Raw genomic sequence first — 21,384 nt, 5'->3', positions numbered from 1 at the left:
TCACCCGTGACGTCTGCGACAGACGCACGGCCTCCGGCGGGGGGACGCGAGAACGGTGTCGCTCGTCATATGACGCGAAATAACCACGACTTTAAGGCTCGGGAGACGGAAAGGGCTGAAGGACGCAGTCTCTGACCCTGTATTTTGGGAATTGATCCGAGTAAGTGACAGGTGGCGTTTAGGGCGCTCAGGTTGGGTGAAGTCTAAATTCCTGTCAGTCCTTTTTCATGCCGTCAATTGTATCATCTGTCTCCTTCCTACCCCGCCCCCTCCCATCAGTTCGCTTGGCCTTGTACCCTGTGCGCACGCGCAGAAGTCCTGTGGCGGCCCACGTAGTTCCCGTTTTCGAGCTATGGGGGCGCGCAGTGACTGGCATTGGGAGGGTTGGGGCACGCCCCACGTTTGGCGGCGTCTCTGCGGAAGTACGGGTGGCGAGAGGAGCAATAGGGAAAGTGACTTATTTGCGGACGCTGGAGTTGACTTTTGGCTGCCAAAGGATAGCAAATATGAGGACTTGGGGGCGTGTGACTTCTTTTCGAAATTTCTAGTCCCTGTCTTCGGAGAGGTGAAGAAAAGAGCTAACAAGTAATAATGATAGAGTGTACTGAATCCTTTGGTAGAATTACATAGGGAAAACAAATGAGGAGGAGATGAGGAAAGACGTAGTGGGCCACAAGAGTAAGACGGCATTTAAACAGCTTTGGAAATTGAATAGGGATTTAGAAAACACCTTAGGCTGGAAGACTCATTCAAGGCAAAGACACAGGCCACTAAAGTGTTTTTGTTACCACTGAATCGGCTTTGACTAGAACAGTGATTCTTGACCCTTTTTGGCACACGCGTTGTTTTGAAAACCAGGAAAAAAGTTATTGATGAGCGTCCCAGGAAAATGTGTCTTTGAAAAAAACTTTTTGTGTAGAATTTCATAAGGAAAAAAAATTTTTGGCTGATTTTTGGCAAAAAGAAAAAAGCCTATCAACTTCACTGGTCCAAATACTATGCCTTTCATTGTCATTGAGTAATTTTTACAACTGTGTAACTTGTAGAGAACCATAAAAATGGAAATTGGGTTTAGTTAAGGATACCATTAGTAATTGCCTCTGCTTGTATATGTTAATATTCATTTTAATGTACCTGTATGGGTGTTTGGTTTTTTGATTTGGTTAGGTTTTTGAGGGGTTTTTTTTGGGGGGAGGGGGTCCTAAGCAATAAAGGCTCTTGTTTCCTCTCATATTTTCTATTGGTGTATTATAATTATACATATTGGAGAATTCATTGTTAGCATATTCATACATGCATACCACATAGCAGTTTAATTTGACCTTTATTGTGTCCCAGTATATCTCCATTTCCTCCCCTTCTCCCTCCCTCTGGTTCCTGTCCTCTACTCTATTGGTCTTCAGTATTCATGAGAACACACAGACACACTTTTCCTTTTTCCACTCTAACTTCCACAAAGGAGAGAATGTATGACCCTTGACCTTCTGAGTTTGACTAGTTTCACTTAACATAATGTTTTCAACTTCCATCCATTTTCTTCAAATGACATAATTTCATAATTATTTATGTCTAAATAAAACCCCATTGTGTATATATATACCATATTTTCCTTATTCATTCAACCATTGATGAACACCTCTAGGCTGGTTCCATAGTTTGGCTATTGTGAATTGTCCTGCTATAAACATGAGTGTGCATGTATCACTATAATATGCTGACTCTAACTCTTTTGGATAAATATCCATGAATGGTATATGGGGTTCCATTTCTAGAGTTCTGAGGAATCACCATACTGATTTCCACAGTAGTTGTCTAATTTACATTCCACCAACAGTTTAAAGTATTTTTCACCACCTCTGTCCAGCATTATTATTGTTTGTATTCTTTTTTTTTTTTTTTAAGTTGATAGACCTTTATTTTATTCATTTATTTATATGTGGTGCTGAGAATCGAACCCAGTGCCTCACACATGTCAGGCAAGGCTCTACGGTTGAGCCCCAGCCCCAGCCCTATTGTTTGTATTTTTAATGGCTGCCATTCTGACTGGAGTATGATGAAATATCAGGGTAGTTTTTTATTTGCATTTCCCAAGTTGTTAAAATTGGTGAACATTTTGTTTTGCATATTTCTGGACCATTTATATTTCTTTTATTTTTATATAATTATTTTTTTAGTTGTAGTTGGACACAATACCCTTATTTTAGAGGGTGGTTGCTTAGTTTTTTGAGTTCTTTATATATTCTGAATATTAATCCCCAGTCAGAAGAGTAGTTAGCAAAGATTTTCTCCCATTCAGTAATTCTTTCTTCACATTCCTAATTGCTTTTTTAATTCTTCATTGAGTTGCTTTGTAGCATGTAAGTTTCCCTCATTAACTAAGTAAAAGCTCTACCAGGTATTCATGTTATATTTGTACAAGCATCATGATTTACCCTTCCTTTAAAATTTATTATTTAGCAATTTCATGGATTCATAAGAACTCTTGAAACACACCTAAAGTTCCACAGAATTAAGGTTAAGAATCTATATAGATCAGAAAATACCATGTATGATGGCAAATTTCATGTTTTACTAAAAAGTAGGCAATGTGAGACTCAAATATAACACAACACATTAACATTGCCATCTTTAAAAAGCCAAGTTCCTTAACCTTTCAGCCTCCATTAAAAGAGGGTGGAAGAAACTACCTGATAGGATTGTGTGTATTTAGAACAGTGTATTTAAAGTAACTGACATTGTTACACAATAACTTATAATCTTTGTTCAAAGCTCATGTTTAAAAGCCAGTTAGACTACTGGTTTACTTATATTTTTTAAATATAAATTATGTTACTGAGAAGTGATAAGGAATTTCTGAAGTTGCAAGTTTGTTTGTTTTGTTTTGTTGTGTTTTTGGTACCAGGGATTAAACTCAGGGGCTTGAAATCTCTGAGCCACATCCCCAACCCTATTTTGTATTTTATTTAGAGACAGGGTCTCTACTGAGTTGCTTAGCGCCTCTCCATCGCTCAGGCTGGCTTTGAACTCTCCATCCTCCTATCACAGCCTCTGGAGCTGCTGGGATTACAGGCGTGTGCTATTGCGCCAGACTGAAGTGGCAAATTTTGACATCAGCATCACAGAACCCTATCCATATTTTGGGCAAGTTGCACATGGTTTTCTATGAAGAATGGATGATTTCCAGTCGTTTATAAATTGTTGCCATATTCTAGTGACAATAGTTGTGGAAAACACTGGAAATGAGAGCTCTTTCAAAGATTAAATTGAATGTGATAGATTGGTAAATAATGTGGTTATATGTTATTGAATGTTTTTTATAGCAGCAGTTTGATGTTCTTTATGAAATTTTGACTAATCCTTACAACCTTGTTTAGGTATGATTTTTTTCTTTAATCATCTTACTTTGCTTTCTGTTTAATCCATATCTTCCCTAAATGAAAGGTATATTTCATCATCTGAATCCTTAGAAGAATGAAGGAGGGTCTCTGGGCTATGATACAAGAATATGGTTTCTGGGAGAATTGTGACTTTCTGTGCTTTTGTAGTTCTATCCACTATTCCTTAGATGGTAGGCTTCCATCAGGAAAGGAAATGGAGAGTAGGCAGCTAGCCCTTTGTAATGTGGAGCTTCCCTCAATGATAAGCATAGCCTTTTGTATTATATTTATATCCTAGCACCTTACAAAAGAATTTGAAATACTTCACTTTACAGGTAATTTTGGTGTTTTGTGTTTGTTTTTGTCTTTGTCTTTTTTGGAACTGGCAGTCGAACCCAGGCTTTGCAAATGCAAGGCAGACTTTGCCACTGAGCTACATCCCAGCCTGATACTTTTAAATATATTTATTTATTCAACAAATACTTAGGTAGTGATCAAGGTAAAGTCCCGACCCTTATAATGTCTACATTCTAGTAGGGTAGATAGACAATTAAATTATAATTCCAGGTAACATAAGAGAATATATAGAAAATAGTGACTGGTGGGTTGATAGCTTTCAGATTGAAGGGGAGTTCATTTTTTTCTTCCACATTTGTTTTTAAATTTTGTTAGTTGTCAATGGACCTTTATTTATTTATGTGTGGTGCTGAGAATCAAACTCAGTTCTCACACATGCTAGGCAAGTGCTCTACCACTGAACCACAACCCCAGCCCCTCTTCCACATTTTTTATTGGTGCATTATACTTGTATATAATGATGGGATTTGTTACATATTCATACATGCAAAAATTACATAATATAACCTATAATTTGGCCAATATCAGTCCCCGGGATGTCCCCCCTCCCTCCCTACCTTCCATTTCTTGGTCCCTTTCCTCTACTGCTCTCCCTTTGATTTTCATGAGATGCCTACTCTTCCCCGTACTTTTCTTGTCCTTTTTCCCCTCCACCTTCTACATATAAGAGAAAACATACCGTGCTCAACTTTTATTTCACTTAACATAATGGTCAGTAGTCCCATCCATTGTCCTGCAAATTATATAATTTCATTTTTCTTTATGGCTGAATAAAACTCCATTGTGTATATATACCACATTCTCTGCCTGTTCCATAGTTTGACTAGTGTGAATTGTGCTCTGATAGGGAATTTTTAGATTGGATAAAAAAAGAAAGTCTCGGGACTGGGGTTGTAACTCAGTGGTAGATCTCTTTTGCCTTCCATGCATGAGGCACTGGGTTCGAATCTCAGCACTACATAAAAATAAACAGGTAAGGATATTGTGTCCATCTACAACTAAAAAATATTGGAAAAAAAAAGAAAAGAAAGAAAGTCTAAGATAGTGACATTCACAGACATCTGAGTAAAAAAGGAAGTAATCCATACAGATGTGTCAGGGAAGGTAGAGAGCAGAAAAAGGAAAGCCCTTGAAGTAGGAATGGCCATAGCATGTTTAAGACATCTAGAAATGATGTTATAATCAGAGTGATCCTGCTGAAAGGAATTGTAGAAGTTAGAGATCCTCCGGTGGGATCACATAGGGCCTTGTAAACAGTAGGGTTTTTTAATTTTGAATGTAACAAGCAAATCTTTGGAGAAGTTTGTACAAAGAATTGCCTGATTCAGTCGTGCATGCCTGTAATCCCAGCTGCTTGGGAGGCTGAGGCAGGAATATCCAGAGTTCAAAGCCAGCCTCGGCACCAGTGAGATGCTAAACAATTCAGTGAGACCCTGTCTGTAAATAAAATACAAAATAAGGCTGGGGATATGGCTCAGTGGTTGAGTACCCCTGAGTTCAATCCCCTGTACCCTCCCCCCAAAAAAGAATTGCCTGATCTGATTTGCATTCTTAAATTACTATTCTATCTGGAAAATTAGTTATAAGGAAAGAAGAGTAAAAGCAACTTTAAACCAGTTAAGAGGATCTTGCAGTTCAGACAAGACATGATAGTAGCTTGGACCAGGTGGTTATGAAGGAGGAAATGAGAAGAATTCACGTTCAGAATGTATTTTAAAGGTAGAGCTAATGGAAGTGCTGATGAATTGACTGTAGAGTATGAGGAAGAGCAGAATTAAGGATCACTGTCATGTTTTTGCCCACAACAATTTTTATATGGTGTTTCTGAGATGGGGAAAACTAGGACAAGAAAGTGTTTGTGTAAAATTCAAGATTTCTTTTTGTCTCATATTAAATTTGAGATATTCTCTGGGTAAGCAATTGGAAGTCATAAGTGGATAGTGTAAGATTGGAACATGGAGCTGATAAGAGAATATATAACTTGTGAAATAAACCCCAAAAGCTTAAAGCCTCGAAGAATGAATGAGTAGATAAGAAAGGAGCACAAGACTCAGTCCAGTCATAGGCAGCATGTATAGGTATAACACAGTCAGAGGGTCTAGTAAAAGAAAACTTTCTTGGAAGCCACATGAATAAAGTATTTTCAAAGCAGGAGTTTCTAGCTCCAAATCTTGCTGAGAAATCAAATAAACAATGGAATTCACTGATAACTTTACAGTTTCACCTGCATGGTAGGAAGGAAAGCCTGCCAAGAGGGATTAAAGTGAGAGTATGAGATGAGCATGTGGTTATGCAATGCTAAATGACATTTCTTATTTTTCTAATTATTAATTTGTATGTACAGCTGCATTTTATGTTTTAAGCTAGCATAAACTAAATGTTTCATTACTTTTATCTTTTTAAAATTGATACATGGCTGATCAGCTGAAGTCTACTCTGAAAAATGCCAAAATTCTCTTCTGTTGCCAATGGTAAGAATGTATGTTTAGTTAGAGATTTGAGGTTAAATGCATGAAGAACTTTGCATCCCCTTACTGAATATCAACTTAAAACACATTAATCATTTCTGTTACTATCTGCAGCATCACTGTACCTGATTCTAGTAGGCACTCAGACTCAGGAGACACAAATAGGCTTTAATCTAATACTATATTTACTTAGCTTTAAAGAAGGATACATAGCAAAAGATAGAGTAGGTACAACAGCTTCATCTCATGCAGAGGCTCAGACCTAGCATTTACCTGAATACAGCAGTTACTCAAAACTTTTGTTTTTGTTTTTTAAGTATTTTCTTAGAATTTCTTTTTTCTTTTTTTTTTAATTCTAATCCAATATAGATGACAGAATGTTCGTTGACTCATTGTACACAAATGGACCACAATTTTTCATTTCTGGGGGTATGGAGATAGGAAATATGGTGGAATGAGATGGACATCATTACCCTAGGTATATATATGATAGCACAAATGGTGTGACCCTACTTTGTATAAAACTTCTGTATTTTTTTGCCCCTCCCCAACAGGTATGCCTGACTTCCCTAGGCAAGTGTTAAGGTGTATGTAGGCCACCTTCACAGGTAAAAAGCTTTAGCTCATTTTGCCCATGTTGCCTAACAATCTTTTATGGCATTCTGGTCACCTAGGCCCAAGGCCTGCATGCTTATATTATAGGTTCTCCAACCCAGGTATAACAGAACAGACATTTACAACTAATCCCATTTGTTTTCACCCTTCTATTTTCTAATATGAGACTGAGGTTATTTTCAGGCAGGCCTGCATCAGCCCAGGCTTGATTTTTAATGTTTTGATAATGCACTCATATATATATATTTTTTTTTTGTATGTACCTCTGGTGATTCAGTTCATTCAACAGATTTTATATACAATTTGTTCAACAAATGTTTGAGTGACTAAATAGCCAGGGATGGGGATGACTCCATAAACAAAACAGTCACAGCTGGGGATTTACCTCAGTGGTAGAACATTTGCCTAGCACAGTGAAGGCCCTGGGTTTCATTACCAGCCCCCAAAAATCTGAGCAACGGGGGGGGAAAAAAAAGAGAAATCTCTTATTTCATTAATCCTACATTTTAGAAGGATAAAAAATAAATAAATAAAAAGCAGGGCCTGTAATCCCAGTGACTCAGTAGAAGACACTGGGGCAGTAGAACAGCAAGTTCAGGGCAGCCTGGGCAATTTAGCAAGACTCTGTCTTTAAATAAAGAAGAGCTTGGGATATAGCTTGGTGATAGAGTGCCCCCAGGGTGCAATCCCTAGTAATACAAGAAAAAAGGTAGGATAAAGAATAAAGAAAAATTAAGCCAGGCAGAGTGGCGTACACCTGTAAGCCCAGTGGCTCAGGAGGCTAAGGCAGCTGTATTTCAAGTTCAAGACTAGCTTCAGCAATGTAGTGAGGCCCTAAGCAAATTAGCAAGACCCTGTCTCTAAATAAAATACAAAAGAAGGGGGCTGGGGAATGCAGCTCAGTGATTAAGCTCCCCTGGGTTCAATTCCTGGTACAAAAAAGAAAAAGAAAAAAAAAATCACATAGTAATGTTAGAAGGTGATAAGAACTAGAGAAAAATAAGGCAGAGGAAATATCAAATATCTGTCCAGAAATTTGCATTTTTAAATATGATTGCCAGAGGAGACCTCACAGAGGTGACTTTTGAATAAAGACAGAGAGGTAAGAGAGCTCGCTATCTTATTTCAGGAGATATGTTTCAAAGAAAACAACAAGTTCAATAGACCCTTAGCTGGAAGCTTACTGGGTAAATTTTAGAATAGCTAAAATCAGGAAGAGGCTCCAAGCAAATTAGCCAGAACCTGTGTCTAAATAAAAAGGGCTGGGGGATGTGGCTCAGTGATAAAGAACATCTGGGTTCAATCCTCAGAACAACAAGTGAGGAAAGCAAAGGAACAGAAGCATGAGGGAATTGCCTCCCAAGAAATAAAACACTGGGGAAGGCCAATTCCACAGCTTGGCTATTGAATTCTACTTCTAGAAAGCAGTAATTGGTAAAAGTCAAGAATCAAATTTACATTTGGAGTTACTTGTGAATCTTGCACTTGCATCCACTGACAGTTTTCTGCGGACACATCTTACTAATTAAAAACCCAATGCTTCACACATGCGCTACCACTGAACACAACCCCAGCCGTAGAAGCCTGTGTTGATGTAGAAGTCTGTGTTGATGTTTCTGCAGTTTAAAAGGAACACAAGGCCCTGGGTTCAATGCTCAGTACCAGGCAAAGACTATATAATATATAATATACATTTTACTTTTTTGTCTAACTCAGATATGGAAACAGACAGTGGAAATCAAAAGATAATGGAAGAAAGCGCTGAGAAAAAAAAAGATGTAGAGAAAAAGAAACGGTCTCGGGTGAAACAGGTGCTTGCAGATATTGCTAAGCAAGTGGACTTCTGGTTTGGGGATGCAAATCTTCACAAGGATAGATTTCTTCGAGAGCAAATAGAAAAATCTAGAGATGGATGTAAGTTTCTGTTTCTATTACCTAAATTCCCACAAAGGCTCCCAATTATCACCCAGGTCACATAACATGTGACCCACCATTCGCAAATGTCCATTGTGTGTATAAAGAGGGAAATATGCTTATTCTACTTTCTGTCTAGATGTTGATATATCACTTCTGGTGTCTTTTAACAAAATGAAAAAGTTAACTACAGATGGGAAGTTAATTGCCAGAGCACTGAAAAGTTCCGCTGTTGTCGAGGTAAAAAATTAAAATTTATTGAATTGTTATGAATTCCCATAGCAATTTTTATTAAATTAAATTAAATGTATTCCTTTTAAAGCTGGACTTAGAAGGCACCAGAATCAGAAGAAAAAAACCTCTGGGTGAACGACCAAAGGATGAGGATGAGCGCACTGTATATGTGGTAAGACTTTTATTAAGGGGAGTACACAGAAGGACTTTTAATTTTATTTAAAAACTTTTTTGAATAAGGTATATAGAATTTGAAAGCCTTTTTATTATCACAGGAGTTACTTCCCAAAAATGTTAATCACAGCTGGATTGAAAGAGTATTTGGGAAATGTGGCAATGTGGTTTATATAAGTATACCACATTATAAATCTACTGGAGATCCAAAGGGATTTGCCTTTGTGGAATTTGAAACAAAAGAGCAAGCAGCAAAAGCTATTGAGGTAGGTAGGTCCAAACCCTAAGGAGAAACAGAAAAGCAAATTTAATGTTGTTGTAAAAAATAAATTACATTTACAATTATTTTATTAATTTTTAAAATTTCAGTTTCTTAACAACCCCCCAGAAGAAGCACCAAGAAAACCGGGCATATTTCCCAAGACAGTGAAAAATAAGCCTATTCCAGGTTTAAGAGTAGCTGGTGAGTAATTTAAAGTTCATCGAAAGTATAATGTTACATGTTATACTTTACTTTTACTTTTATACTTTTATTTACAGAAGAAAAGAAAAAGAAAAAGAAGAAGAAGGGACGAATTAAGAAGGAAGACCATGTGCAAGCAAAAGAGTTAAATATGGACACAAACAATGAGAGTATCTCTAAAATAAAAAGGTCAAGGACAACATCCGAGGGCTCTGAAACAGAAACACCTGAACCTCAAAAGCAGCCCACAAAGAAAAAAAAGAAAAGGGAAAGAGAAGTATCCAGCTTACCTGAAGGCAAAACAGGGAAGAGGAAGAGAAGCAGTTCTGGAGATGCTGAGTGCTTAGCTCCCAAATCTAAACTGAAGAAAATGGCTCAAAAAGACATTATAAAAGAAGCTTCTGAAGTTTCAAAAGAAAACAGAGGTATTAAGTTTACAATCAGATATGCTGAAATCTGTTTGCTTTTAGATTCAATGGAAACCTGTTTCAAATACATTACAGTTACAAATCCGTTTACATTTCTCTAGACTTAGAATTCTCTACAGAAGAGGAAAAGGATGGTGGAGACATAAAAGATGGTTCTCTAAAAACAAAGAGAAAGCATAAGAAAAAACATAAAGAGAGACATAAAATGGGTGAAGAAGTTATACCACTGAGAGTACTGTCCAAGTAAGTAATTTCCTAGTGTGAACAGACCAACACTCCATCACCATTGCTAAAGTGCAATTCCAGTTTATATTCAACAGAGTTGCATGTTAGCAACAGTGATGGCCTGTAGTCCCATACCTAATTCAAGCTGGTTTCTGTATGTGCAGATTATGTAGGAACCACCACACTCAAACATGGAAGCACTTATTTTATCATGTCACAGCAAGTGCCTCCGTGTTAAAGTAAAGGTGACCCCTGAACAGATGTAAATATACTTCAAATGACAGTTTGAGTACTCCATTTTAAGTTACTGAATTGTAAAAGGAAGACTTACCATCACCAAAACATGGAAGCACTTACTTTCCCAGTTTCAAAGCAAGTACATCCACGTTTAAGTGGTGGGGAGCCCAGACTTAACACTATTAACCTGTAGCAAAGGTAAAAATGAATAATAGTCTTCTAAAATGCAAAATATTAGTAGTCGTGCCGTTCTGGAGACACCTCCACTGAAACATGGAAGCACTTACTTTGTTTCACACAGCAGGTACCCCCATGTTAAAGCAAAGAGGACCCCTGCAAAATGTTAGGGCTAAAAAGTCCCATTCTGGTGCAGTAAGTTGAATTCACTTCTACTGAAACATGGAAGCACTTACTCTTTTTTTAAAAAGCACAGAAAGCACCTCCATGTTAAAGTTGAAGGGAGTCCACTCATACAAGAACTTCTCTTAGTACCAAAAATTTAAAAGCTGAAGAAAAAAAACAATTTAGAGGAAGTTGTTTTTTTTTTTTTTTTTTTTACCTTACGTTCCGCACCAGTTTCCAAGGAGTTCTGTCCTCATCTTCTGGAGTAGTAAAGAGAAGGACTTTAGCACTTCTATTTATACTGTTCTTACCTCCTGAATTCCTTTTGCTTTTTTATCTCAGAGAATCATTACAAGAGCCTTTTGTTATTTTAATGTGTCAGCTCTCAGGGAAAGTATGATCCTGGGAGGGTCTGGATACTTTTTTTTTTTTTTTTTTTTGAAGTATACAGATGTCAATGTTAACAGTTAAAACCTTTACCACAAGATATCCTCCTCTTGGGAAAAAAAAAAAAAATCTCCTATCTGCTTGTTTGATGGCACAGATTAGGGTAACAATTGAGTACTCCCACAGAGCCAGGAGATGCATTGTGTTTTTATCTGGAGGAGCTCTCACAGTTTGAAGAAACATCTCCATGTTAAAATGTATGTAAATAAATTGCTTCCATGGGGTGTTTTTTTCTTCTCAGAAATTCCTCTTGGTTCAAGTAAGTACTAGAAGAATGTTATCTCCCAAATTGGAAGAAGTTTAACAACCTTTAAATTTTAATCTCTCACTTTTCCCCCCAAATAACTGATCTAGTAAATGTTACTAATTAATGAATTAACTCTAAAATTTGACATTCATAAAATGTTAAAAACAGTAATCTAATTTGGAAACTTAAAACATCTCTTCTGAATGCTGGGGCAAGAAGAACTCACTTTGATTTGCTAGATAGATTTAGGAACTAAGAAATAATTTGCCGCTAAGGCTTGTAGACAAAGAGAAAACCTGAGAGGAGTGTATGCAGGACTCATTGTGAATGTACTTGTTTACGTTAATTTATATGTTTAAGTAAAAAAGTCAACTGTTGTCCCTTTTCCTACTTCACTTTTTTGCCTTACAGGAGCGAATGGATGGATTTAAAAAAAGAGTATTTGGCATTACAAAAAGCCAGCATGGCTTCTTTAAAAAAAACTATATCCCAAATAAAATCAGAATCAGGAATGGAGACAGACAGAGGAGTTCCTAATAACTCTGAAATGAGAAATGAAAAAGGTAAAAATCACTATGGTACCAGAAAAGTATATGAGTTATATTTGATTTTGGCGGTTTATTTTAACAAATATTTGAGGAGCTGGGAATGTAGCTAAGATAGATAAATTTTCACATTTAAATATATTTAAAATATTCTAATGTAATACCTGTGATTATTTATTTATTATAATTCTTTTGTTCATTCATGGGAAAACATGTTTAAGGTTTTTACAAATGCTCTTCTAACATTAACAATTTGCATTGATAGTAACTATGTAGCATTCTATATTTTATTTCCTGGTTATCTGAAATAAGCAGTATGACACAATATAGCCTCCACAATTAATTCATTACTCCTTTTAAAATTAAGTGAATTGTAAATTGATTATTTATCAGCCAAAGAAATCTTGTTCTAAGAGTGGTCCTAAGTGTTAAATTATTAAGTGTGAGAATGTTTTCCTTTTCAAATCAACAGCTCACAGTCAAGAGAATCACCCTCAGGAGAAGGTTAATGCTCCAGGACCACAGTTTGTGAGTGGAGTGATTGTGAAGATCATTAGCACAGAACCTCTACCTGGCAGGAAACAAGTTCGGGTAATAACTTTTAAGCCCTTAAACTATTATTGGTTCCTTTCTCTTTTTTTTTTAACTTCCCTGTGTGAACATGTTTTTTAATATAGAAGACAAAACAAATCAAATTACCTTATCTGAAGAATTTTGTTCTATGCTAACTGATCTTTAGGTTTTGCTTCAAGTTAAGTATAACTTAAAGTATAAGTTAAGTATAACTTTAAGTATAACTTAAAGTATAACAGTCAAGACCAAAATTCTTGACTGACTCAGATTTGCAGTGATCACAGTTTGAACATCCTTCTTTTACAGGAAAATTACAATTTGTGTTTAATTTTATTTGTGTCGATAATGGCTGAGTGCTCTATAGTTGAAAGGAAATGTATTAAAGTGCTTCCCTAAGTTTTTTCCTGTTTTGTTTTCTGTGAAAATGTGATTTAGACAAATATTTCAGTACTTGATACTATATTGTTTGTTTTTGAAGAATTAACTAACATTAGAGTTTGTCTAAATTTTTCTAAAAATTATAGTCATCTGATTGTCTGGTTCTGAAGCAAGACAAAGATTTTCTGAATTTGTATTATTAGCACTCTTAGCTTTCAATAGATACCTAAATTGTTTTGTTGCCTCTAAAAATAAAGCCAAAATAGATATGGAATAATATTTTAAAATACTTAAATAATATTTAAAATATTTTTTTCACTTTCCATGGATTTAATTTATTTTTCTCTTGATAAATCATTCTTGGAAATATGAAACTTAATTTTTGAATAAATTAAAGATATTTTCAATCTGTGTTAATTACTTACAATTACAGAAAAGTATAACCTGTTTTTGAAGAGCTACAAAATGGACTTGGGCAAATCAATCCCATCATTGTATATAGTTTACACTATCAATTGCTATGCATACTGGTATATAATCTGTTTTTCCTCCATACAATTTATCATTGTTCTGCAGCTTTTTATACCAGCAAAGATAGCAAAACTTCTTATTAATGAATGCCTATTCCTCCATATAGGAGTATCTTATTTACTCTTACCCTGTCACTCATTTCACTGAGAAGCTTTATTTTAAACTGTAAACAATATTCTGTGATGCACCAAATATTTTTGAAGTTCTGTCATAATGATATTCAGTACCATGAGGTGTTTTCTTTGGGTTTTTCATATACCCATGCCAGTCAGGTTTTTTTTAACTTGAAAACCAGTAAGGGTATAAAAGCACTCCTTATCTAAAACTGTATCTTTAAAATTCTGTAGCCCACACTGATATCAATTTAGTTTCTCTTTCCAATGTTGCTGAGGGATTTGGCCAATCCAAAAGGCTATATTACCACCTTATATTTAAGCAGTAGTAGCAATATAGAATTTAGAAGGATAGGCAAAAAAAAAAACATGGGAATATAAGTGAATGCTTAGCATGTACAAGTGTTTGCATTCAATCCTCAGCACCAAAAATAATTTTTTTAATTAAGAAGCTTTTATTATCAAAATGGTAATTAAAACAATTGTATATTCTTTATTTGCAATCAAAATCATAAGACAACCTCATTAATAAAGGTAGGAGTTACTTACATTTTGCTGAAGGAAAAACTGGTAAGATGGTAGTTACTGCACTATGACTTGCCCCTGTGATTACCAGGCTAATTTGTCATTATAAGGGTTTTAAATTCTAAGGGTTCTAAATCAGGAGGTTAACCTGACATTATAATGGATATTTAGTAAATATCTTTTGAATTGAACTAATTTAACCAGTCTAGAAAATCAAGTATAAAAGTGAATGCATTCAAATTATAGCAACTGAATTGTTTTTCTTGCTTTATGTCTAAATTTAGTTCCAGTCACTAGATAAAGAAATGGAAAGAATTGGCATGTATATTTGTCTACATTATCTCTTTTTTGTTTTAATTGATTCAGCAAATATTTACAGTCCTCAGCTTCTAGAGATTCAGGGGGTTTTACTCCCTATTCTTTAGTGTATGTTAATAAATTATTTTTTGTTCTACAACAAAATAATTTCCAAATAAAAATTCTTTCCATAATTTAAGTATCTAAAAATTCACCATTTAAAACTAGTATTAAGTTATTTGTGGGCTGGGGCGGTAACTCAGTGATAGATTCCTTGCCTAGCATGCATGAGGCACTGGGTTGATCCTCAGCGCCACATAAAAATAGATAAATAAAATAAAGGCATTCTGTTCCTCCACAACTAAAAAAAAATTTTAAAAAGTAAATGGAAGCAATATAAATGTTTTCCAGTTGCAAATCTCCATTTATTTCTTCAGCTTTAGGTAAGGAAGTTGATGAATTAAGAATTAGTGTAACATTCCTGCATAAATGCATTTAGGTACTCCCTACTACCTACTGTGAAAAAAACTTGTTTAAGAATGCAGGAATCTTGTTAATTTGCCCTCACAGCAGGCATTATAGGTAAAACTTTTCCCTTGCTGTTGACCACAACCTGTTTAGAAGAGGTTATTTAGATATTTTTTCAAAAACTGAGAGCTTGTGAGCTGTGTTCCAGTACAACTACTCAAGAACTCCCAAGAATTTGTAGGTTCAATAAAACTTTTTTCATGAATGTTATAAAAAGTTGAACAATTGTTACATGTGTTTTAAGTCATGAATGATGATGTACAGGTGAGTGAAAATAAACTTCCACCAAATACTGTTTTTCTTTCCTTTTAATTTTATTTCTCATTTCTTATAATAATTGCTCCCAGACTGTTTGGTGGAGGTTGGGGGTGGGCACCTTTTGTACATTCCATTCCACAAATATATATATGTATCACTGAATATAAAATGATAAGAAAAGTAATGTATTTTTAATAACAGCTTTGTTTTAGAAGAAATGTTGGACATGGGATACTTAGTCTCTGTAATGGTATTTTCATATAAAATATTTGATAACCCTTTGAATACTTTTCAGATTTATTTTGAAACATCTTAAATTATTGATTTTAAATTCCAATGCAGGATACTTTGGCCGCAATCTCAGAAGTTGTTTATGTTGATTTGTTAGAAGGAGATACAGAATGCCATGTCAGATTTAAAACTCCTGAGGATGCTCAAGCAGTTATGAATGCATATACTGAAATTAAAAAAAAGCACTGCTGGAAACTCGAGGTCCTTTCTGGTAAAACTTAATAATTTTTAACAATAATTATTATGGGTAATTCTTTTATATTTTTCTAATAGAACTAGTATTTTTTTTTCCAACTAGTTTAGTTCTGTTGATTTGGATTTTGTTTTTTTATATGACCTTATATTCAGTGCTCAATTATTGTTTTGTTTTTAAGGTGATCACGAACAGAGGTATTGGCAGAAGATTTTGGTAGATAGACAGGCCAAACTTAACCAGCCTCGGGAAAAGAAAAGAGGCACTGAGAAGGTAATCAGTTCATTTTTATGTCTTATGTGCTAAACTTTTTTTGGAGGTTGAATATCTTCTTTAAGTCACTAATAGATGACTATAAAATAAGTTTTGCTTTGCTATTGAATAACAAAGGTTTTCCCCAGTGTTGTGTTTTTTAGAGCAGTAGGGAAATGCTCATTTCTCTTTTTTTGAAACATAGGAAATTGGAATTGGAATTGGTTCGTACAAGGGTACATAACTTCAGAGCTTTTTTTGTTTTGTTTTTTGTTAAATTTACACAATCTTGATTTGGGCTGCTGTGTTTGTATTCTGGTGGTAAATGATTATAGAAAGATTGTCTTGATGGTAGAAACCACAATTTATTTAGAGTGTAACTTATAAAGACACTTGATTCACAGATAAGATTGAGATGTCATTTTTATTTCTTTTCCTCTAGTATAGTCAGCAGCAAGTGTACTAGCCATCTTAAATATTTCATGTAAGCTTTTTTTTTTTTAATAATTGTTTTGGTGATAATTAGAAAGATATTGATAGTATATAAAATATTTTGTTCCATCAATCTTTGAAGCTTATACTTTGAAAACAAATAATAATAAAAATTTTAGGAAAACCTAAAAAGATGTACATCCTCTTAATTTGATGAACACTTTGAAAATTATACTTCACATATTCTCAGCTTGCTAATTTGGGGTTATATTTATACATATTATTTATTTATACTTAAAAATTGAGTGTTTTTCACCAGCCTTTCCATTGCCTGACATTTCTTGGAATTTATGATGATTTATGGGTAGGTTGCCTACTGGTCTTCCTTTGTTTACTTGAATGTTGGCCCACCTTATTGAGATGGGGAGGACTTCCCCTTCCTCCCTTCCTAAAGACTCTTTCAGGTGTTAATTTCAGGGAGCCCATTTGTGATTGTTTAAATGTTAAAATTATTATTCTAGAGCTCACACCTGAAATCTGGTTCAGTTTGTTAACTAATACTAATCCTTCTAATTAGTACAAAAGTTATTTAAATTGTAGATATTTTGAAAACTAGGAAATAATAATTATTTCTTTTTTTGTTTTAGAAATTTAGAAAGGTTTTTTTTTCCCTTTGGAAATTTAAGGCAGTGTTGCATTCTTGTAACTGGTGGTACAAGCATGAGTAGCAAACTCCCCTGCTTTCATGAGGCTTACAAATGTATAGTATAGGTGGATAATAATCAGTGCTATGTAAAGTCAAGTAACTTTACAACAAATGGTGTTCTGTGGGCAGTTCTGTCCACAAACATAACCTTAATCAGAGACCTTAGGAAAGTGGGCCAGCAAGTCAGAAGCATTTAGCAGTGTATCTTTCCAAGCAGGAGTAATGAGAATTAAGTGCTTAGAAAAAATTAGGTGAATGTCAGTGATTCCGCCAAAAGTATGACATAAATAACTTACTAACAAGACAGCCCGGTTTTCCCATATAGTATTTAGTCCATCCTTAAGTGATTGGAGAAAAAAAAAAAACTAATAAAAAATTCTGGTTATTAGTTTTTGTGTTGTGGTATAGAACCAATACTGGAAACAATCTCCTGTGCCCTGTTCAGTTTATACAGAATTAAATGGGGAAAAATGAATTTATGTTATTTTCTACATGTAGTTTTATATATAAAAATCAGATACTAGTAAATTAATGAGTTCTCACAGAAGATCATTAAGTTCTCCCCACCAGGGTATCACTTATTTTTTTCTATCTCAAATCTTTTGTTCTGCTATTCTGAGGATTAAACCCAGAGCACTCTCTCAAACTATTGCAAGCACTCTACCACTGAAATACATTCCCAGCCTTTTTTACCCCCATTTATTTATTTATTTATTTATTTATTTTTGAAATGGGGTCTTGCTGAGTTGCTGAGCCTGGCCTCAAACTGGCAATCCCTTCCTCATCCTCCCTAGTAGCTAGAATTACAGTTGCACACCACCACTTCTGGCTCTGTCTAACCCAGATCTTTGTAACATATACTGTCACTTTTTGACCACCTCCAATGCTTTGATCAAAAGGAAGCACTTTACTTTTGAGCTACATCCTCAATACTTCCATGTTACTTTGAGCACATTGGTAAAAGTACTTATGTTTCTGGAGACAAAATGAAACTGCTTTTGTTTCCCTTCAGTTTCAAAACCATTTGAATTCTGTGAAGGGTTGGGGGTGCTGAAGATTGAACCCAGAAGCACTCAACCACTGAGCTACTTCCCCAGATCATTTTATTTTGAGACAAGGTATCACTGAGTTGCTGAGGATTTCACTAAATTGCCCGGGCTGGCTTCAAATTTGTGATTTTCCTGCCTCAGTCTCCTGAGTTGCTGAGATTACAGTCATAAGCCACTGCACCTGGCTGAATTTTTTGTTTTATCAACATAGTCTTTCTTTGCAAATTACTAATGTCTGAAATTCAGCAGGTCAAAGCAGAATTCATAAAATTAGTGAACAGGATCATAGATATTATAATGTTCTAAACATCTGTGATTTTAACTTACCTCAATTAGAAAGAATCTTAATCAAATAGTGACTTTGTGAGTGGTAAATGACATCAAACTTTAAACTATTTCAATGGGGGTCTAGGGTTGTGGCTGGGCTGTAGAGCTTTTGCTTAGCATATGTGAGGCACTGGGTTCAATCCTCAGTAACACATAAAAATAAATAAAATAAAGGTATCATGTCCATCTACAGCTAAAAATATTTTTTAAAACAAACTATTTCTGTGAATATCCTTTAGGATCAAATTTTTAAAGAAAATGATTTTTCATTTACTCCAAAATAAGGTGTTTTAAATTTATACAAACATTTTAATCAGTTTTCTTTTGCTTTGCACATAATTTCACTTGCCCTCTTTTTTTTTTTTTTTTTTTTTTTTTAAGTTGTTACTCTTTAAGACCTTTATTAACAGATGCTTGCTGGGGTTTTTTTGTTGTTGTTGTTATTGTTGTTTTTTTTGAAAAACAATAACGTTTCAAGTTGTAATGTTATTACAAATTAAAAATGAAGTTCCTGGGCTGAGGTTGTAGCTCAGTGGTAGAATGCTTGCCTGGCATGTGTGAGGAACTGGGTTCGATTCTTAGCACCGAATAGAAATAAATAAAAAATAAATATTCATCAACAACTAAACAAAAATATTTTTTAAAAAAATGAAGTTCTTAAAAATTTTGACTTTTGGGCTGGGGATGTGGCTCAAGTGGTAGCGCGCTTGCCTGGCATGCGTGCAGCCCCGGGTTCAATCCTCAGCACCACATACAAACAAAGATGTTGTGTCCGCCGAAAACTAAAAAATAAATAAATATTAAAAAATTCTCTCTCTCTTTAAAAAAAAAAATTTTGACTTTTAAATTATAACCTTTAAAATGTATGTTGAAAAAACAGGCTTTTTTTAAAACACAAAAGCCTGGTTTTGGTTTGTCATTATCCAAAAGAGACATTTTTAGGTAACAATAATAAAAAAAACTACTGTATAGATAATGCCAATAGTTCTAGTTATTTGGTCAGTGGGCAAAAGGCAAGCTCTAATGGTCTTCAGGTCCAATCTTTTGTTCATTTTTTACTGCGGGAATTTTATTTTCAATTATTGTTGGATGTCTTAAACTGGATGGTAAATAAGCCTGCATTTTACTTGCCTTCTTTTTTTTCTTCTTTTCTTTGTGCTGGGCATCAAACCCAGGGCTTCACACATGTTAGTCAAGCACTATGATGCAAGCTACACCCCTGGCCTCCTTTGTTGTCTTTAAAAAATATCCAAGAATATGGGCTGGGGTTGTAGCTCGGTTGTAGAGCCCTTGCCTTGCACATGTGAGGCCCTGGGTTCAAAGTACTACATAAAAATAAAGATGTTGTATTGTGTCCATCTACAAGTTAAAAAAAAAAAAATTATCCAAGAATGTAACATAACTTATTAATAGAGCATTTAGATACCGAGTGCGTGGCACATGCCTATAATCCTAGCAGCTCCAGAGGCTGAGGCAGGAGTTTAAAAAGGCAAGGCACTAAGCAACTCAGTGAGACCCTGTCTCCAAATAAAATACAATACAAAATATGGCTGGGGATGTAGCTCAGTGTTGGAGTACCCTTGAGTTCAATCTCAGTACCTTGTACCAAGAGTACAACAGTTGAGTTAAATTAAGAATATCATTAGGTAATGTCTTAGTAATTATCCAAGTCCAAGGGGATATGAAACAACAAATATAGGTCCTGAAGATTCCTAAGAATTACTAATGTGTGGGTTGGGTATTTAGCTCAGTGGTAGAGGGCTTGCCTAGCATGCACAAGGCCCTGAGTTTGGTCCTGGCCCCTGAAAAAAAATTACCAATATGGAGTAGGTGTTCTTAATTAAAAGATTTTAAGCAATGTATAGCTTTAGTGGGGAAAGGTAGTAGTTCAAAGATTTAATATCTATTATACTTAATGAACCATAATCTTAGCAATTTTCTTTCTGATTGATTTGACCTAAGCATAATTATCTAATTTTTCTCCCACTCCTCTTTTGTTTGAAAAAAAAAATTTTTTTTAAACTTAAGAGTTGTGAAATATCAAATACATTCTGATTTCCTGATTTCTTTCTCCATAGTTAATCACCAAAGCTGAAAAGATCAGACTGGCAAAGACTCAACAAGCAAGTAAACACATTAGATTTTCTGAATATGATTGAAAAAATTAAAGTTCACCTCTTAATTTCACTGGATACTTACTTAAGTGATTCTGGGAAAATCCATTTTTATTATGGTAGTACTATATAATGAATGTATTTCTAAAATCTGCATTTAATTAAAAAACTTTGATCCTTAAATTGTGTAAATAAGCTTTTTTTTTTCTAGACAGAAATGCACTATATGCCACAATTTATCATTAAATGCTTTATTTGTTGAAATTACATAAGTCAACCTCAACTGGTTTCATAAATAAATGTTTTGGACATTATTGTTAATTGCTTTTATTTACAAAACAAATACATACTTGCAAAAATAAAAATAAAAGTACCTGAATATAAAGTTCAGAAAACTGTAGTATGCTCACTGTACTTACTATTTTGAACAATTTATTTTTCATTTCAAATACCTTGGATGTCTTTTCATGTTGATGCATGCAGACATGTATGTGTAATAAGTGAGTGTATTTATTGTTCTTTTCCATTGAACAAAAGGTCATTATGAACTGTTTCTAAAAAAAATATTGAGTTTGTTTTTCATAAATATGTGCTTAATTTGATAAACAAAATAAAATATTCCAGGCTTTTCATTTTGACTAAACAAAGTAAAAGGTACCAGGTGATATGGGGAAAGATCTAGGAATCAACCTTAGACACAACTAAGGTCTGTCATTTTCTTAATCTCAGTCAATTTAGAATTTT

At 34.7% G+C, this 21,384-nt stretch overlaps 1 protein-coding gene across 6 annotated transcripts; it reads left to right on the top strand.

Moving 5' to 3' along the window:
• Nucleotides 1-5: 5 nt before the first annotated feature.
• On the top strand, nt 6-20,823 carry Larp7 (La ribonucleoprotein 7, transcriptional regulator). Of its 6 annotated transcripts, XM_058583767.1 has the most exons (15): nt 32-160; nt 6,159-6,205; nt 6,757-6,810; nt 8,534-8,731; nt 8,871-8,971; nt 9,054-9,137; nt 9,241-9,405; nt 9,509-9,602; nt 9,680-10,027; nt 10,132-10,273; nt 11,940-12,091; nt 12,546-12,664; nt 15,619-15,778; nt 15,942-16,033; nt 20,605-20,823. In XM_058583767.1, exons 4-15 carry the CDS (start codon nt 8,536-8,538, stop codon nt 20,683-20,685), a joined length of 1,734 nt encoding a protein of 577 aa, XP_058439750.1. In that variant the 5' UTR covers nt 32-160; nt 6,159-6,205; nt 6,757-6,810; nt 8,534-8,535; the 3' UTR covers nt 20,686-20,823. The 6 variants fall into 6 exon arrangements, with proteins under 6 accessions (XP_046314936.1, XP_046314938.1, XP_058439751.1 ...); XM_046458982.2 differs by lacking the exon at nt 6,159-6,205 and having other exon boundaries at nt 28-160; XM_058583766.1 differs by lacking the exon at nt 6,757-6,810.
• Nucleotides 20,824-21,384: the final 561 nt, after the last annotated feature.

The sequence above is a fragment of the Marmota monax genome, unplaced genomic scaffold (assembly GCF_021218885.2).
Source record: "Marmota monax isolate L192 unplaced genomic scaffold, Marmota_monax_Labrador192_F-V1.1 WCK01_AAM20220418_F8-fsc00002, whole genome shotgun sequence".
In the NCBI taxonomy this organism is placed as follows: Eukaryota; Metazoa; Chordata; class Mammalia; order Rodentia; family Sciuridae; genus Marmota; species Marmota monax.
The sequence above is the reverse complement of the archived record's forward strand: the minus strand, read 5'-3'. Positions and strand labels throughout refer to the sequence as shown.